Genomic DNA, 19,005 nt, shown 5'->3' with positions numbered 1-19,005 from the left:
TTTTTTTTTTTTTTTTTGTTTTTTTGTTTTTGAGATAGGTTCTTACTATGCTGCCCTGGCTGGACTGCAGTGGCTTTCATAGGTGCACTCACAGCTCACTGCAGCCCGGAACTCCTGGGCTCAAGTGATCCTCCTGCCTCAGCCTCCTAAGTAGTTGGGACTACCAATGCATGCCACCATACCTGGCCTTAGATACTCCCTGTATCCTGGAACTCACTCCTTACAAGAGACGCTGAATGTGGAAGTCTTTGCAGATGTTAACGGCACTGCCCAGTTCCTGTCTTTGAATTATTGGGCCAAAAACAGAAAGGCTGCTCCTGAGGCCCCAGATCAGCCCTGCTATCATCTGTAGGGGTGAACAGCTGCCCTTCTATAGGTCAAGAGGCCCACATTCTTCTAAAAGACATGATGTCTGTCTCCTGCTCACCCTGGCTGATTCCCCCAGATGTGTTTTTGTCAGTGACCCCACTCCCGGACCTTGCACTCCACATGAGCTCCAGGGATGACTACGGAGCTCCTGAGGAGCTGGGTCTGAGTCAGGGATGAAGGAGAGCTCACTCCCTGCCTCTGACCCCAGCCCCTGCTCATGCAGCCACAGATACAATAGTTCTGAGCAGCCACAGTTAAGTGCCTGCCAGATTCAAAGTCCCTTCTACAACTGAGTCTTTGATACTCAGCCCAACACATGTGCATGCTATTGGTTTTGCAAACCTAGTACATTTTATTTCAGTAATTTCCACCATTCTATCCACTCAAGTTCTCTTTGGATACTGATTACATCAGCCAGCACATCCTTCCCATTTTTATTACATCTAACAGCTTGATCACAGTGGCAGTCATGTCTGCAACCAATCCAAACACCAACAGGACTTAGGACTAAGGACTGGAGATGGAGACCACAGTCCCCACTGGAAGCCCACCATATAAGCAACACAGATGCCAGGCTATAAGCCCCAGGAGCCTGTCTCCTCCACTCACAGGTCTTACTTGCAGACATGATGTGACTGACTGTGCTCTGCCTCCCCTAGGCTGTGAGCTCCAGGAGGGCAGGAAGCAGGCAGCCCTGCTGAGCACTGTGCACCCAGCATTCAGCAAAGGGCTGGCACAGAGCAGATGCTTAGGAAATGTATTTGCAAGAAAGGGAGCAGCCAGATAAAAGAAGAGAAGCAGGCATAAAGGAAATAAAAATACCAAAGAAGAAAAAATTACTGTAAGGAAGGAAACTCAAAAGAAAAGAAAATATAAAGAGTTAATCTGCAGTTATAATTATCCCATGTTAATAAGCCCATGTAACTGTCATCCAACCCAGAACGCTCTGAGGCTTCCACAGGATGCCGGGCAAGACAGGGATTTGCTGAAATTCAGGTCCCCTATGAAGACACCATTCCCTGACTTTTCTGTCTAGCAAACCTACAAAAACCAATATAGTCATGTGAATTACACCTCAAAGAAAAAACAATCCAGCTAGACTGAGCATGGCAATTCACGCCTATTATCCCAGCACTTTGGGAAGCTGAGGTAGGAGGGATAACTTGAGCCCAGGAGTCTGAGACCAGCCTAGGCAACATAGAGAGACCCTATCTCTATTCAAAAAAAAAAAAAAAAAATTAGCCAGGCATGGTGGTGTGTGCCTGCAGTCCCAGCTACTCAGGGGTCTGAGGTGAGAGGATCACTTGAGCCTGGGAGGTCAAAGCTGCAGTGAGCCATGATCATGATACTGCACTCCAACATGGGTGACAAAGCAAGACCCTCTCAAGAAAAACCCCAAAATCGATTCATCTAAAAGACTGAGGAGTTTCCGTTGGTGTGTCTTGTTCACAGTGAAGTTTTGCTCTCGGTTTTGCCAAAACATCCATCTGGAATCCACTGCAGTAGCATCCAGTGCCATCAATCACACAGGAGTGTGTATTTTTGGAGGACTTTCACATCTCATGACCCCACTGATGAAAGAGAGGTGGGCTCTGCCTCCTTCCTTTCCTGTCCCAGGGCATCTTTCGTGTGCTCCAATTCCTTGTTGTCTGTGGCAGGAAAGTCAGTGACCAAGCCCATAATTTTTCTAGGTACCTTGGGAGGTACAGTTCCTCTGGGCTGTGATACCCGAGCTAATTTAGAGTGAGCTCTTTCTTTTCTTTTCTTTTTTTTTTTTTTTTGAGACAGAGTCTCACTCTGTCACCCAAGCTGGAGTGCGATGGTGCGGTCTCAGCTATTGCAACCTCCTCTGCCTCCCAGGTTCAAGCAATTCTCCTGCCTCAGCCTTCTGAGTAGCTGGGACTACATGTGTGTGCCACCACACCCAGCTCATTTTTTCTGTACTTTTAGTATTTTTTCTGTATTTTTAGGTTTCACCGTGTTAGCCAGGATGATCTTGATCTCCTGACCTCATGATCCACCCACCTCGGCCTCCCAAAGTGCTGGGATTACAGGTGTGAGCCACTGCGCCTGGCTGAGTGAGCTCTTTCTAAACCCAGCCCATCCCTTCTTAACTACACGGGCTCTGCTTGCCCAGCTGGGGCAGTTTCATGCCCCATGAGTCCCATGCAAATGGACCACCTCGCTGCTGCCCTGGGAGACTGTAAGGCTCTGTTTTTTGTTTGTTTGTTTGTTTTGAGACAGTCTCGCTCTGTCACCCAGGCTGGAGCGCAATGGCATGATCTCCGCTCACCGCAAACTCCACCTCCCAGGTTCAAGCGATTCTCCTGCCTCAGCCTCCTGAGTAGCTGGGATTACAGGCATGTGCCACCACACCTGGTTGATTTTGTTTTGTTTTGTTTTTTTTGAGACGGAGTCTCGCTCTGTCACCCAGGCTGGAGTGCAGTGGCCAGATCTCAGCTCACTGCAAGCTTCGCCTCCCGGGTTCCCGCCATTCTCCTGCCTCAGCCTCCCGAGTAGCTGGGACTATAGGCGCCCGCCACCTCGCCTGGCTAGGTTTTTTTTGTATTTTTAGTAGAGACGGGGTTTCACCGTGTTAGCCAGGATGGTCTCGATCTCCTGACCTCGTGATCCGCCCGTCTCGGCCTCCCAAAGTGCTGGGATTACAGGCTTGAGCCACCATGCCCGGCCGGCCCTGTTGTTATAATTAGCTTTTTTCTGGGTTTCCTTTGGGGAGACAGGGCAGAGGAAAATTCCAATCGATCCTACAGGGGTGATTAAGGCCAAGGAGCCCAACAGTTTTGTGAGCTTCAGGTCTTCTATGCCTCAGTTTCTTCATGTATGAAACAGGGTATTAATGAAATCTACCTCACAGAGCTGTTGGGTTATATCCAGGTATATACCTGTAGTCCCAGCTACTCAGAAGAACTGAGGCAGGAGGATGGCTTGAGGCCAGGAGTTTGAGATCAGACTGGGCAATATAGCAAGACCAAGTCTCTAAAGAAACAAAATAAAGTAATTTTAAAAAGAAAAGCACTTACAACTGCCCAACACCGAGGAAATGCTCAGTCATGGTTAGGTGCTATCGGCAGTGACCAGGCTCTCCAAGCGTCTTCCTCCAGGCCGCAGTGCCATTTCTTGATCAGGGTTCATGGATAAGTTTATATTTTGGAGACCTCCAAAATTTTGTATTTATTATAAACAAAAGTTTATATTTGTTGTGCCCTCTGGCCTTTCAACACGCTTCCCCTTTGCATTCTTCCTTAGGCTGCTGTCCCCAGAACTCTACGTTGGAGCCTCTTCCCCTTTCAGAGTCTCAGAAAGCCACATCTTAGACTGTCACTGTCCTAGAATCTGCTTCCCTGAAGTCAGGTAAACATCGGGCTCTGACCAGGACACCCATGCTTGGCTTCCTACAAATCCTACTGCAGGCCATCCTCCCCTGTTGACTTGACATCCTGCCGAAGGGCAGATGCTGCTTGCTTAGAATCAAGAAACATGAGTTTGCTTCCCTTCAACTAGCACCCTCTTGCCAGAAAGAACCTGGTCCAAAGGCAGGAGCACCTGTCTTCAGTTTCTTTGTCCTCCTGAGAGACCAAGCGTTCTGCCACAGGAATGACCAACCAGATGACTGCTCTCAGCTGAGCAGGACTTTAAACAATGCAGCACCTCCCATCATCTGGGGACACTGCTCAAGTTGCTCTTATGCTGAAGTGTGTATCTGCCTGCCTCTTAAATGACATCCTGTATCACAGGTGGAACTGACTTACCAACCTGGTGAAGTCACCTGCCCAAGGCCCTCGGATGAACTGGCCCTGAGCTCTTGTGTCCAGGACTCTTCACGTCCTATGTTCTGGATGTTAAACATACATAGCTTTGAACAAAATGATAATGATCCTTAGAGGACTGGCACTCCATTAAGAACCCTCACTATCTAAACACAAGTACACAGTACAACTACACTCCTATTGATTCATTTTGTCTTCACAGCCTAGGCAGAAAGGCCTCAAAGGCTCCAATGAGAAACAGCCCTAGAGAAGGGCAGTGGTTTGCCCAAGTTTGTTCAGATGTCAGTTGCAGACCAGGGACAAAGCCCAGCTAAACACAATGCCCACAGCTCTGGACTTGCTGCCACTGAAGGGGCACATACCCCAAAGAATTTGAAAGCAGGAATTCAGATATTTGCTCACTATATTCACAGCAGCATTACTCACAATGGCCAAAAAGTAGAAGCAACCCAAGTGTCTGTTGATGGATGAATAGGTAAACAGAATGTGGTCTATCCATCCACACAATGGAGCACTATTCAGCCTTAAAAGGGAAGGGAATTCCAGTCCTTGCTACAACATGGATGAACCTTGAAGACATCAGGCTAAGAAAAAAGTGATATAAGCCAGTCACAAAAAAACAAATACTACATGATTCCACGTACATGAGGTACCCAGAGTAGTTACATTCACGGAGACAGGAAATAGAATGGTGGGTGCCAAGGGCTGGGAGAGGGTGAAGGGGAGTTAGTGTTTAACAATGCAGAGCTTCAGTTTGGGAAGATGAACGAGTTCTGTGGACGGATGGTGGTGATGGCTGCAAAACACTGTGAATGTACTTAATGTTACCTGACAGAGCACTTAAAAGTGGTTAATATGGTAAATTTTGTTACATGTATGTAACCACAATAAAAAAAGGAGGAAGGAAGCATCTGTCACGATGGCAGAGCCAATGACACACCTGTAATTTTCCCTTGCCTGATCTTCTGCACCTTGTATTGAATGGAGGTTCCCACCATCAGGTAGATGTCATAGGCCGGGTTCAGAAGGATGTTCTCCAAAATCAGCAGCCTGACTTCTGCAGGGCGTACGTTCTTGGCATAAAGAAAAGGCAGAAGGTAGACAAAGTGAGGTGCAGATAGGGAATGGAGGAATGGTGGTGTGAGCAAGAGAAAGAGATGTTTTAAACATGGGAATAGGGAAGTTAGGAGGAAAGAAACAAGATATCATTCCCAAATCCTCACTTTCAGACCCCAGAGGTCCCGGGAGAGCTCCATAAGTACAGCAGGCACCCAGACAAAGGGCATTACCCAGACTGAGCCCTCGCACTGGCTGCCCATTGTGCATGGCTTATCTCTATGTGAAACTATGATTAAACGGGAGTAAAAGAGGAAAGCCAGCATGAACTTTAGGGACGGTATGGCCATCAGGAGCTCAAGTTCTCTCCGCACAAAAGCCCACGGTCCAGGGAACTTGAGAAGCCCTAGGCCAATGTAAAAAGCAGGAGAGGCATGTGCTGTGATGAGCCCTTGGCTGCTATTCCTTGGCCCCTTCCCCTGCCCACCTCTCACCCCCAACCTGTGACCTCCTGCCTCCTCAGGAAAACCTGTGAGCAACTTCGCAATGGGAGAAAGATCACTAGGTGCCCTGTCTAGTGCACCCTTAGGTACTGGATTCTCCAGAGGACTGCACCTTTCATTGTCTTTGGCCTGTTTGATGGCACTGTACATTGTAGAAAAGCAACAACAAAGCAAACAATTCTTGTCCACAGAAACACAAAAACATTTCCTCTGGTGGAGGTGCAGCTGACTGCCCTCCTGTGGGTGTGGGCATTCTCCACTTTTCTGAGTTCAGTTCAGCATGCCTGGTGTCCTGTGGCTATTCTTTGGATTCTCCTTTAAGCCTGCTGTCACAACTGACAGGTTTCCTCACTTAACAACTAGTTAATATCTTCAGTGCATTCAAAAGAGACAAGTATATTGGGCACCACCATGGGCAGGGTTCTGTGGCAGAATGCAGGCAAGGAGGGCCACTGAATGTCTGAGGGCAGGACAGCAAATCTGCCTTTCCAGCTTAGCAGTGGCGCTGTACCCCATCCCAGCCTGGGCCCTACACAGGAGCTAACTGTCTCCAAGTACTACCTGCAGAGTCCTGCGGGATTAGCCCCTGCAACAGGGCATGTCCCCATGTTTCCAAAACCTTCCAGGACTCCCAGATGCAGCAAACCCACTATAGAGAGTGAATCAGAAGAGGATTTCTCTCTCTGCCACTCTACAAAATTAAATGGCAGGCCAAGTACCACATGTTCCTGCCTGTGCTCCAGACACTAGGCAAACAAAAATATCTCAGGGTTGCAGCTCAAAACGAGGCACCGGTTGGGTGGACATTAGTCCACAGGGACAGGGAAGGAACCAGGACGTTGGATAGACCCACTCTTCATTCTCCTTTCCTCTGGCATACCCCACTATCCCGAGAATGGGATGCTGGTGAGGCCAGGAAGACATGGGATCGGCTGGGGCAGAGGGTTGAGGAGATCTACACACGGGATCCCTGGGCCACCAGTCTCAGGGCTCCAATGGGGGCACAAGGAGAGACGGCATAGAAGACACCAGGAGCCCTGGGCTTTGTCAAAGCCCCAAGTGCTTGGGAGCATCCTTATACCAGCACGGTGGGGGTGCCAACTGGAAATAGGCAAGTTACTGGGAACCTCCTGCTCTTGGAACTGCCTAGAAACTGAGAATGAGCAAATGCTATGCACCCCTAGAGATGCTTTCTGGGGCCTCAACCACCTTTCTTTGTAAGCTGAGGCTCAAAAGAAACCAAACCAAACACATAAAAATATGAACCCACATCCTGAAATCATGGGACAGCATCTCACTTCCACAATTCAATGTGTCTATGGGGGTGAGCAGGTGCTGTCAGCCTGATTCCACCCCAGGAAGCCCACTGTCCCCCAGCACCCCAGGCCCACCTTGTAGACAGCCTCCTGGATGCGAGCCTTGAGCTTGGAGCTCCCGGTCTTCATCCCAGACACCAGGATGGTGTCCCCTTGTTTGGCAGCCTTCTCCATCTCTGAGATGTAAGAAGGAGGGATGTACGTAGACTCCAAGAAAGTGAGGATTCTGGAAAAGGAGCACTTTGTCAAAGTTCGTTGATCAAACCCCAACACAAGATTCGTCAGAATCTACCACAGCATTCCCTATGAGCACCTCTCACTGGGGCTGACGCTGAAATAAGGGGTGTTGCCCTAGTCAGGGTTGGGGCTGCCTAGAGACACGATCCTGCAACTTCCTACATCAGAAATGCCAAAGTCCTTGTGAAAAATGCAGATTCTTGGCCCTTGGCCCAGGCTTTGTCTCCAAGATGCAAGATGCCTGGGAATCTGCATTTTATCCACATGTACACGTGATGTAAATACTGACATGCAAGACCAGCTGCTGAGTCCACATGGGAACAGCAAGGCCTGGGAGATGAGGCAGCAGGCCCAAGAGCACAGCCCAGTCACAGCGGGGCCAGCAGCGCCTCACCTCCCCGAGGCTGCCTGCTCCTGTCCCACCTCCCCGGCCTAGCGCCCAGCTCTGGGGAACGATTCTCCATGACTGGTCCCCTAGCCCTGGGGACCGGACAGCACCACATTTCACTCTCCCTGGATCTCGTCTTGGGGAGATGTCGGGGACATGGTATAGCCTGGAGTGTGGGCTGCTGGGCAGGCTGACTTCAGGGATCCTTCCCATGCAGCCTCCCACTTCAGCCTGCATTTACAAACGAGCCCACTGTTTCCCTGCACAAGAGCAATCTGCCGATGCTGGGCGGCATTGTGATTTATTTCCTCACCCTATTACTTTAGGTGTCACATGTCAAATTGCAAATCCAGGACAATCCAGCTCCAACCCCCCATGGCGTCTGGGATTTCTGTTAGCATTTGGCTCAGGTGCAGAGCTAGCTGCCTGGAAGCTCAAAGGGCCTGACGTGGCGGGGAATGGGGTGTTGTCAGAAGGGAACAGGGAGTCAGCATCCCCTCAACATCCAGCATGTGCCAGGCCCAGAGAGGGGCCCTGAGCGGATCAACCCGCTAAGCTGCACAGTGGCCCTCAGAGGCAGGTACGGGATCCCCTCCAGCTCTGTTTCCCAGGGCAGGAGGCTGAGGCTCAGGTGGGTAATGTTCCCTGGCTAAGGCCACAGGCAGGAAGCGACAAAGCCAGGACTGGAATCCAGGTCCCAGGTCTCTGACTCTCTGGCCCAGGGTCATGGTTTTATAAAACACCAGAAACCACAGAGCTGGTCCAGAAGGCCCTGTCTCCACAAGGGCAACTTGGCTCGCAAAAGCATCAGGACATGAGGACGTCTGCCTGGAGTTGCTGTAAGCCGAGGCCTGGACAAGGTTGTGATGGAAGAACCACAACCCCAACATCCCCTATGGTCCAGAACAGGACTTTAATGGCATAATGAAAGACCAGACAGTAAACTCCCCGACAAAGGACTTATAATTACAAAGGGGTGAGAAAGCACAGAGGCAAGTAGAAGAACAGAGTCTCACTTCTGAAATATTCCTGCCAAAGACACAACATTTGGACCCTGGCCGTGAGGGAACAGCAGACAAACCCAAAACAAGGGCCACTCTACAGATAACTAGACTGTCCTCTTCACAAGCGTTGCGGTGTCCAAAGTCAAAGCCCAGGAGACAGTCCCAGGCTGACAGAGACTAAGAGAAACGGAACACATGCGGCAGTTGACTTGGGGCTGGGATCTCTTTTTGCTGAAAAGGATAAAGCTGGGACAAATGACCAAACTCGAGTGAGGTCTGAAGATGGTCGGCATCAGTGTTCCTTTCCTAATGCCATGACTGCATGGTGGCCGTGCAGGACAATGTCCCTGATGGTCGTAAAGCACATGAAAATCATCAGGGTGACGGAACATGAGGCTGGCAGCCGGCTCTCAGGTGAGTGAGGGAGACCACTTTTTGGACTACAATGGCAGATTTTCTACAGGCCTAAAATTGCTGTAAAAGGAGACTCAAAACATTCAAAAACAACTTTAAAAAAGGGACCATGCATTTTAAAAATCACATAGCAAATCACGAGGAAGGTGGCACAGTCAGGAATACAAGCTCAGACCTGGGACCTGCACTAGCACAGAGGACCTGTGTGGCTCTGCTCCTGCCTGTCCCACAAGTGGCAGCGCAGTGAGCCATTGACAGGAGGCTCGTGCATCTTAGGAACTGAACTACTCATTTCCTAACTACAAGTAAATAGCCCTGGGGCATGTTGTTCCCACATGAGACAGTGTGGATCCACCGATCTGAGTTCAGACTACAGCTCTGCCCTCCCCGAGCTCAGACAAGTGGCTCGGCCTCTCCAAGTCTCAGCCTCTACGACTACTCGATGGAGAGCACAGCGGTGTGCAAGCTCGCGTGGCTGCCAGGAGGATGACACAGGTCAAGACGATTAAGGTGTCCACCTCACAACGGGTCTTACTGTACCGCCGTATGGGCGACTTAGCCTGTTCCACCTGAGACCGGCTGGCACAGCTGGCCTGTGCCCCAGCCGAAACCTGGCTGCCCTTTAAGTGGCCCCCCAGAAGTGCAGCCTGGGGCCACCCACACTTCCCCTGTGCCCCGAGAAAGCCGTGCATGTCTCATTTCTCCGGCTAGACATCCCAAGTCTCCGACAGCTTCTCACAGGACACTCTCTGTGGGCTGCAGAAGCAGCCAGGCTCCCGCACAATGGTGTGAGTGAACCCCATTCCTTAATCAGATACTTGGAATGTTGCAGGCATCCAGGGAGTCTCCCAGGCTCCTCAATGACCCAGATGAAAGCCCCCCGCCGGTGAGAAGCTCACAGCTGTCCCCCTTTTCCCTTCCCTTCAAAGGGGGTCAGTTCTGGCAGAGGCACCCCTTACCGCAGTGCATTGTGGGAGTCTGAGAACCTGTCCGCCTCGGAGTCCTTCACAATCGTCCACTCGAAGACCAGTCCGGCCAGAGTGCTGAAGGTGTTCCCTGTAAGAGCAGATGAGGAAGGTGAACAGACATGGAGTTAATTCCCCAGGGCGGAGGGAGGCGGTGGGAGCTTCTGCCCCATGCAGGAACTATACTCCACATCACCCCCCACCAGGCAGGTGTCATAACCTGTATGTCAGGAGAGGAAACAGGCTGAAAGGAATGAAGACGCTTACTCGCTCACAATCATGTGACCACCAGGGGGTGAAGCCAGGATTTGAACCTAGGGCTGTCAGGTGAAAGCTTGTGCTCTTCCTGCCCAGACTCCCTGCCCTTGACTGAAGGACTAGCTCAATGCAGTGCATAACACCACTGTCCTGCACATCTGTGACTGGTTTACAGTTGAGGAGGCTGCTTGGAAACCTGGGCCATTCATTCCTGCTCACCACTTCCTGGGAATAAATTCCTCTCCCTCCCTGTGTGGGGGAGGGGACCCAGGGAGGAGGGGCATTACCCCAACTGTCTAGTGTCACATGACTCTTGCTTCTTCACCTTGACTGTGAGACTCTTGAGGTCCTGGGGTAGGTAGGGGGCAAGGAGAGCCAGGCCCAGCCAGCCTTGGCTCTTATGTCCTGGCTTGCTGCCTGGGAGCCTTCTGATCTATCCTTTCCAATCAAGAAACAGCTGCCACAGGCAAGTCTAGTTCTCACCTTCTTTTGAAAGGATGAAGATCCACCCACCTGGGCCTCATTCCCTCTGAGGGCCAAAAGCTGCTCACCCTCTCTAGAAGGGGTCATGCCACACTCCCCACCAGCCCCTGATGCCCCACGCCTGTTCCACGTCCCGCATCCACATTCCCTTCCTGACCAGCTCCCAATACAAGGGATCTGGGGGCCAAGAAAAGCTGTTGTTTCTACAGTGCAAAGGGCAAGGTATTTAGAGTCAGACGGGCCTGGGTCCTGCTTCTCTTCACCCCGATCCCTGGCCCTGCGAGGTCTCAAAGACCACATGAAATAGTGCTTAGCAGAAGCTCCAGAAAACTCTGCTGCCTTCGCCTTACTTCTCAGAGCATCTTTTATGAAGAGAGGCATCTTCTTACAGTTCCCTGGGTGTCCTTCCATCAAGGTGAGCAACTGATCAGAGGAAGAAAACCCCCATCTATGATGTACATACATGCAGGAAGATTTTTTCTTGGAGGTCCACAGCAGGATTTTGAGCAAATGAAAAGTCTATTGTTTCCCGAAAATTAATGTGTCTTCCTAACATCCAGGACATTAGATGAGGATGGTGGATATAAAAATCCACACCAGCGAAGCACATTAGCTGCAAGACACGAGTCCTCTAGTCCAACCCCTGGATACTGCGTCCCCATCGGATGTGGACTTGACACCCTTCCCGCATACCCCAGGGACAAGGAGCTCATCACCCAGCATAGCCCATTCCTCTGTTCAACAGCCCTGACCGTGAGAACCTTCTCTCACACACTGAGCTGAAACGGGGTGCACATGGAGTACTGCTAGCCCCAATTCCACTGTCCGGGGACAGAGCCCAGCAGGTTGGCTTTGCAGTCTGCTCAGTGAGGGGAGCATGGAGACCCTACAATAGTGTGACCCAGTAACCAGAAACGCAAGACTGCAGAACACAAATACATGCCAACACTACAAGAGTCCTGAACAGCTACCCTGGGGCTTCTATCTAGCTCGGCTCCAAGCACAGCTTTTCTCTTCTGTAAAATGGGGATGAAAATACCAACCCACGGAGTTGGTGGGAAGATCAAATTGAGAAAGCACCCCCATGACATGTCCAGTGTTCACAAAGGCCCGCTTATGGACAAGGGGATAGAGGTGGGGGAGGCCCTGCTAAGGGGCTCTTAGCAAGGAAAACAGTGGGAGAGAATCATGCCTGCAGACACTTCAGGGGCTGCACGTGGAGCTCTGTTTTTCATCATCTTTGCTCCCCCCCAGTCTTTCCTGGAAGTCCACCACGTTCAAATGTGGAAGAAGAGTTGAATGTGTGGCAATTCCAAGAGCAGAAAGTGTCTTTAGGCTTCTGTAAGTTACCCGATTGGGCAGGTGCACACATAGGACCAGGGGCAGGATTTGCAGGGCTCCATGCAGATGAGAACACAGGGACCCTCGTTCATGCATGGGCCTGCCAGCTGCTGGCCACTGGCTTTCTCTCCTGCCAGCTGCTGGGCAACATGGCCAGACCCAGCTGCGTGGGCTCTGGGGATGTCAAGGCACGCGTCTGCCTTTCCAGGGCCTGCTGCAGGTGGGCACCCCTAAGGGTGGCAAGGGGGCAGGGAAAGCTCTCAAGAAATCTGTGCCCAAAGTTTTGCTTTTTCCACTCTAAAAGAAGCTATCAGTACCTACTATGTGCAACAGAGCCCTTGACCTTGAAGGCTCACAGCCAAGTTTAGATATTAACCAGGAAAGCCAGGGGTCTGGTCTCCAAAGGATCCACCTCCCGTCCTGCAGGAAGGCTGAAGGAAAATGTTAGGCAATTCAACCTAGCAAACATTTACCCAATGCCGGTTGGGCCCAAAGTGCAGTGTCAGGCACAGAAGAGCCCAGAAGAATGAACTGATCCCAGTTATGCCTTCCTAGTGCTGACCTTGACAAGCCACAGTAGAAAATGTCCTTGCACCCCAGGGCAGGGGGCACTGCAGAGCTGAGGGAAAATCGAAGGGAAGAATAAGTCCCACCTTGGGCAGCCAAGGAGGGCTCCCTGGAGGGGATACCTGAGAGGCAATGCCAGAGGAAGCATGGCTTCTGAAAGCAGAGTTCAGGAGGGGAAGGTGCTCTAGGCAGAAGAGACGGGATAAGGAAAGGTGAGGAAGGGGCATCTTTGTAGACCCTGAGCTAGTCCAGTTCTGCTGATGCAAGAGGCATAGGTGGGCCAGGAAATAGCTGTGAAAACTTCTGCTCAAAGTTTTGCTTTTCCACTCAAAAAGAAGCTATTTGTACCTACTATGTGCAACAGACAGAGCCCTGTCTGGAGGAGGGCACTCTGCAGGTGGCTTCTGGCCAAAAAGGCAGATCCCAGCCATGCGGGGAGGACCCCCAATGCCCAGGAAAATGCAGCAGCAGGAGACAGGCAGTGTGTCCAGTGGGAAAGAGCTCAGGTGACAGAGTCAGACATCCTGGATCCCAGCCCCTGCTAAGCCACCCATAAGCTGTGTGACCATGGGCAAGTTACTGAAGCTCTTTGAGCCTCAGCTTCCTCATCTATATAGCGGGCATCAGACCATTTATAAGCACAAAAAGACATTGTACTTACTAAGGGGACAACACACTACCTGGCACCCATGGGCAGCCACGGTGCCACTGCTTGTTGAGCAATTCTTTTTCTTGACATTCATCAATCTAGATAAGGCACATCATTTCTGGGACTGCCAGACCCTCAAAGGTTCTCAGGGTCAAGTTCATCTTCACAGAGAAGACTCTGATCAGAAGAGAGGTTACAGGCTCAGAAAAAAAGGCAAAAGAAATGATGAAGGTACTAATCAAAGTATTCCGGGACGAGGAGGACCAAGTAAAAAGCATGATGCCCTCACAGTGGACGAGGAGGGAAATTATCCATCTCCTTGCTGCAAAGATGAGGCCTTGACATGGGCTACTGGTGAATGACCCAGTCTGTGGAGACCAGATGACGTCCTACTCTGGAACTGGCTGCAGGGGCCATCAACCCTTCAGGAGAGTGGGGAGTGTGAGAGGAAACCATCCAGGGCCGCAGGGCACCATCCTGGCATAACAGTGGCCTGGGAAGGCCGAGGTAGGCACCTCCCCAATCCCGACATTCCCACCACCTGCCTGGGGAGAATCAATACACATTTAAGAAAAAGTGACTTAAAAGGGGTTTAACTAGAACCACAAGGATGAGCAATAGCAAGTGCTGGCCAGGATGTGAAGATCATGGCACCTTCACACACTGCCCCCAGAAATCCGAAACAGGCTGGAGTGTAATGGTGCCATCTTGGCTCACCGCAGCCTCCGCCTCCTGGGCTCAAGCAATTCTCTTGCCTCAGCCTCCTGAGTAACTGGGACCACAGGTGTGTGCCACCACGACCGGCTTGTTTTTGTATTTTTAGTAGAGACAGGGTTTCACTATGTTGGCCAGGCTGGTCTCGAACTCCAGACCTCAGGTGATCCACCCGCCTGGGCCTCCCAAAGTGCTGGAATTACAGGCATGAGCCACTGCGCCCAGCCTGTATTTCCTTCTTTTTGTGGCTTAATAATATTCCATTACAGGGGTCAATCGCGTTTTGTTTTTCCACTCATCCATTGATGGACTCTTGGGTTGTTTTCACATTTGGCGGCTATGAATAATGCTGTTATGAGTATTCACAGCGGACGTGTGTTTTCCGGTCTCTTGGGTAGGAGTGGAATTGCCAGGGCATAGGATAACTCTGTGTTTAACTGTTTGGGAGCTGCCAGGTACTTCTTTCCCTATAGAAACCCTGGTGCCTGGACAAGGCCCAGTTTGTAGAAAGTGCTCAGAGAAACACCTCCTGGCTTACTGAGTATTCACGCAAGACTGAACACTGTACATATGTCTCACTAAATCCTTATGGTCCCCAGGACAAGCATCACTATCTCAATCTCACAGGTCAGAAGGCAGTGTCAGAGGTTAAGGGCCTCACCTGATGAATGGGTAAATGGCGAAGAAAGGGTCTGCTAGTGCTCTAAATAGTGGTTTGGCCCCCCAGGGACATCTGGCCATGTCTGGGCCATTTTTGATTGTTATGGCTTGGGAGACACTACTAACATGTAGTAGGTAGGGGATGCTGCTGAACATCCTATAATGCACTGACAGCCCGCATCACAAAGAATTATTCAACCCCAAATGTCAATCAATACTATCCAGGCGAAGAAATCCTGATACAGAAATTTTTTTCAAAAACAGGAGCTAGAGTTGTCAGAAAAGGTTTCAAAGACAAGGTGGGCCTTGGTTTGGACTTGGATTTTGGGGCAGATCATCTGACAGGCATCTTTTGCCTGATTTTTATTTTCTCTGACAAGAATTTTAACCTACAAAGTTTCCCTTACTGGTCAGGAGCAGTGGCTCATGCGTGTAATCCCAGCACTTTGGAAGGCTGAGGCGGGAGGATCACCTGAGGTCAGGAGGTCAAGACCAGCCTGGCCAACTTGGTAGAAACCTGTTTCCACTAAAAATACAAAAAAAAAAAAAAAAAAAAAGTTGGGTATGGTGGCAGGCACCTATAATCCCAGTTACTCAGGAGGCTGAGGCAGGAGAATCTCTTGAACTCGGGAGGCAGAGGTTGCAGTGAGCTGATATCATGCCACTGCACTCCAGCCCGAGCAACAAGAGCAAGATTCTGTCTCAAAAAAAAAAGAAAGTTTCAGCCGGGCGTGGTGGCTCAAGTCTGTAATCCTAGCACTTTGGGAGGCCGAGGTGGGCGGATCACGAGGTCAGGAGATCAAGACCATCCTGGCTAACCCGGTGAAACCCCGTCTCTACTAAAAAATACAAAAAACTAGCCGGGCGAGGTGGCGGGCGCCTGTAGTCCCAGCTACTCGGGAGGCTGAGGCAGGAGAATGGCGTAAACCCGGGAGGCGGAGCTTGCAGTGAGCTGAGATCCGACCACTGTACTCCAGCCTGGGCGACAGAGCCACACTCCGTCTCAAAAAAAAAAAAAATTTCCCTTACTTCCTTAAAGAGATCACCTAGAAAAATTCCAGCCTGGAAATAAGCCAAGCTCATTTTTGACTCTGGCAAAGTGAAGATGTGAGGGCAGTACCCTGGGCCGCCAACATAAATGTGACCTGATCTACACACATGTTCTGAGGTCTGGAATAAGAAGCCACCACCAGCCCCAAGGGCCGGAGCAGGGAGCCTCTCCCTGCCTCCTATCACTGCCAAGAATACTAGCTTCCCCAAGATGTGCTGCACCAAGGACCAGCACTATGACAGGCAGGTCTGGCTCCAGGGTCACAGAGCCACAGCTCTGAGCACACAGGCCCCACTGCAGGGGTTCCTGAGGGCCAGGAACAACCATGATTCGACGCCACCAAGGGATTGAGGCCCACCTCAGAGGTGGTTTCTGCCTCTTCAGCATCTCCCCCAGCACCAATTTCATCTGCCTAACCACAGCTGCCCTCTAGGGACCTGCAGGATTAGACGCCAGAGGAGTGGGGAAAGCAGAAAGGCCAGGGTCATGGTGGGGGAATGATCCAGCATGGGCTGCAGAGGACAAACAGGCAGGGGACGCCCTCACCTTCGGAGTCCAGGGCCTGGATCTTCAGCTCCAGGGGAGAGTCCTCCAGGTAGAGCTCGCGGGTGGTGGAGACGATCTGGATGTCATGGATGAGGTCTACGATGGCATCACAGCGCAGGACCTGGCCTGTGGCTGAAGGAACCCCAGGGAAGGGTCAGCAACAAAGACAGTCCCTGCCCCTGGCTCCACTTCCAAGCCTTGCAGGCTTACACTCTGGCAAAGACCACAGTGACCACCGCTTCACCCTCAGAAGCCAAGCAGCTGCCTCGCACACAGCCCCGCTGACAGTTAACAGGGACTACCAGAAAGGAAGGGCTGTGGGGGTCTTGTCACCACCCATTCTGGCTTTTCCAGCAGGGCACCAGCATTTAAAGCTGTGGGTAAAGAAAACTCCTGGAAAACTTAGTTTCGTTCAGGGTGTAACCATTCAGTGAAGTGACAAGGGTTATAGTATGATGAGTTCCCATCCCAAAGACGAGAGCCCTGTCCCTCCACTGAGATTAGGGATTACACTGGTGGTTTTTGGTTTTCACATATGCTGGTGTTTTTATAAAAGACTATCAACTATACTACAGAAGGGGCTGGTGGGCACACCCAGAGATTTTTTTACTTGCTCCATAAATAAGGTATGTAAATGGCATTACCTGGGGAACCCTCAAGTGTAAGGATAGCAGCAAGAGATACAAAATTATTCTGACCATTCCCCAGGTACCATATAAAAATACTTGTGCACTTTAGTGTTGTTTCCTTGCACAGCAATACAGTCCCATGTATCAAAAGCCTTAAAAGTATTCAAGGCTGGCCAGGTGTGGTGGCTCATGTCTGTAATCCCAGCACTTTGGGAGGCCAAGGCAGGTGGATCGCTTGAGGTCAGGAGTTCAAGACCAGCCTGGCCAACATGATGAAACCCCATCTTTATTAAAAATACAAGAAAAATTAGTCAGGCCTGGTGATCCTAGCTAGTCAGGAGGCTGAGGCAGAAGAATTGCTTGAACCTGGGAGGCGGAGGTTGCAGTGAGCCAAGATCACGCCACTGCACTCCAGTCTGGGTAACAGAGTGAGACTACATCTCAACAAATAAAACAAAATATTCAAGGCTGCGGCCCAGAAAACTAGGAATTTATCTTAAGAAATAATGTAAAAGAACTCTAATTTGTTCACTATATAAAACATTTATTTTATATGTAACACTGAAACAAACATCTGAAAACACTCTAAATGCCCAATACAAGGGAATGTGTACAGGACAACCTCCTGTTAAGAATATTATTGGCCGGGCGCGGTGGCTCAAGCCTGTAATCCCAGCACTTTGGGAGGCCGAGATGGGCGGATCACGAGGTCAGGAGATCGAGACCATCCTGGCTAATACGGTGAAACCCCGTCTCTACTAAAAGCTACAAAAAACTAGCCGGGCGTAGTGGCGGCCGCCTGTAGTCCCAGCTACTCGGGAGGCTGAGGCAGGAGAATGGCATGAACCCGGGAGGCGGAGCTTGCAGTGAGCTGAGATCCGGCCACAGCACTCCAGCCTGGGTGACAGAGCAAGACTTTGTCTCCAAAAAAAAAAAAAAAAAAAAAAGAATATTATTTGGGCCAGGTGTGGTAGCTCACACATGTAATCCCACCACTGTGGGAGGCCAAGGCAGGAGGGTTGCTTGAGCCCGGGAGTTTGAAACCAGCCTGGACAACATAGAGAGACCCTCAAGTATACACAAAAAATTTTACAAATTAGCTGGGCATGGTGGCATGCACCTGTGGTCCCAACTATTAAATACTTGAGAGGCTGAGGCAGGAAGATTGCCTGAGTCCAGGAGGTTGAGGCTGCAGTGAGCAGTGTTGGAGCCACTGCACTTCAGCCTGGGTGACAGAGTAAGCCACTGTCTCAAAACAGCAACAAAAAAAGAGAATATTATTCAGCATTAAAAATCATTGTATGGGCCAGGTGTGGTGGCTGGCATCTGTAATCCCAGCCACTCGGAAAGCTGAGGCAGGAGAATCACTTGAACCCGGGAGGCAGAGGTTGCAGTGAGCTGAGATCACGCCACTGCACTCCAGCCTGGGGACCAAGAGTGAGACTCGGTCTCAAAAAAAAAAAAAAGTTATTTAGGTAACAAATAATAATTTAGAAATTTAGCAAGCCAGCCTCCACAAAAAGGGAACACAGTACAAAGTGCTGGCACAAGGCCCGGGATGGGTGTTGTTTGCTGGGTGCCTGTCTCCTGCCTGGGTGTCCTGCCAGCTAACAAGAGAAAGCCCTGCCACGGGCTCAGGTAGCCTCTGGGACCCTGAGTCTCAGTGGGCGTTTCCCTGTCTCTGGCTCCCACTGGGGATCACAAACAGTGCTCAGCCCTTACTGATGTCCTCTGCGAAGATGATGCTGGTGAGGCGGGCAGGCTGGGTCAGGCGGGCCTGCACCACGGCCTTCTGGGAGCACTGCTGCTCATCCAGGCCCAGCGGCTCGATGCTGGCCACCTCCGGCCGGGTGGACAACCTGCAGTGGAAGAAGACAGCATTTACTCTCTGGAGCTGCACTGCAAGGCACAGCGGGGTCCAGATATCAGGCTGTGGCTCCCATCTAGGGCACAGTCCTGGACCCAAAGACAGAATTGAGGTGGGTCGCCTAACACAGCTTTAAACCCTGAGGAGACATGGGGCCCTGCCGAGGCCTCTCCAGTTAAGACCTCCACAAGCTGAGGGCT

The 19,005-nt window shown here is 50.8% G+C and overlaps 1 protein-coding gene across 1 annotated transcript in view; it reads right to left on the bottom strand.

Annotated features, from left to right (window-relative positions):
• Positions 1–18,804, bottom strand: part of NUP210 (nucleoporin 210) — an 87,871-nt gene extending 69,067 nt beyond the window's left edge. Inside the window, 5 exon segments of the mRNA XM_017865853.1 lie at positions 5,098–5,230; positions 7,108–7,258; positions 10,035–10,131; positions 16,310–16,441; positions 18,661–18,804. Of these exon segments, the coding sequence (XP_017721342.1) occupies positions 5,098–5,230; positions 7,108–7,206 (232 nt within the window). The 5' untranslated portion in view covers positions 7,207–7,258; positions 10,035–10,131; positions 16,310–16,441; positions 18,661–18,804.
• Between the last annotated feature and the right edge of the window lie 201 nt (positions 18,805–19,005).

This window comes from Rhinopithecus bieti, unplaced genomic scaffold, assembly GCF_001698545.2.
Source record: "Rhinopithecus bieti isolate Rb0 unplaced genomic scaffold, ASM169854v2 scaffold_83527, whole genome shotgun sequence".
Lineage (NCBI taxonomy): Eukaryota > Metazoa > Chordata > Mammalia > Primates > Cercopithecidae > Rhinopithecus > Rhinopithecus bieti.
The sequence above is the reverse complement of the archived record's forward strand: the minus strand, read 5'-3'. Positions and strand labels throughout refer to the sequence as shown.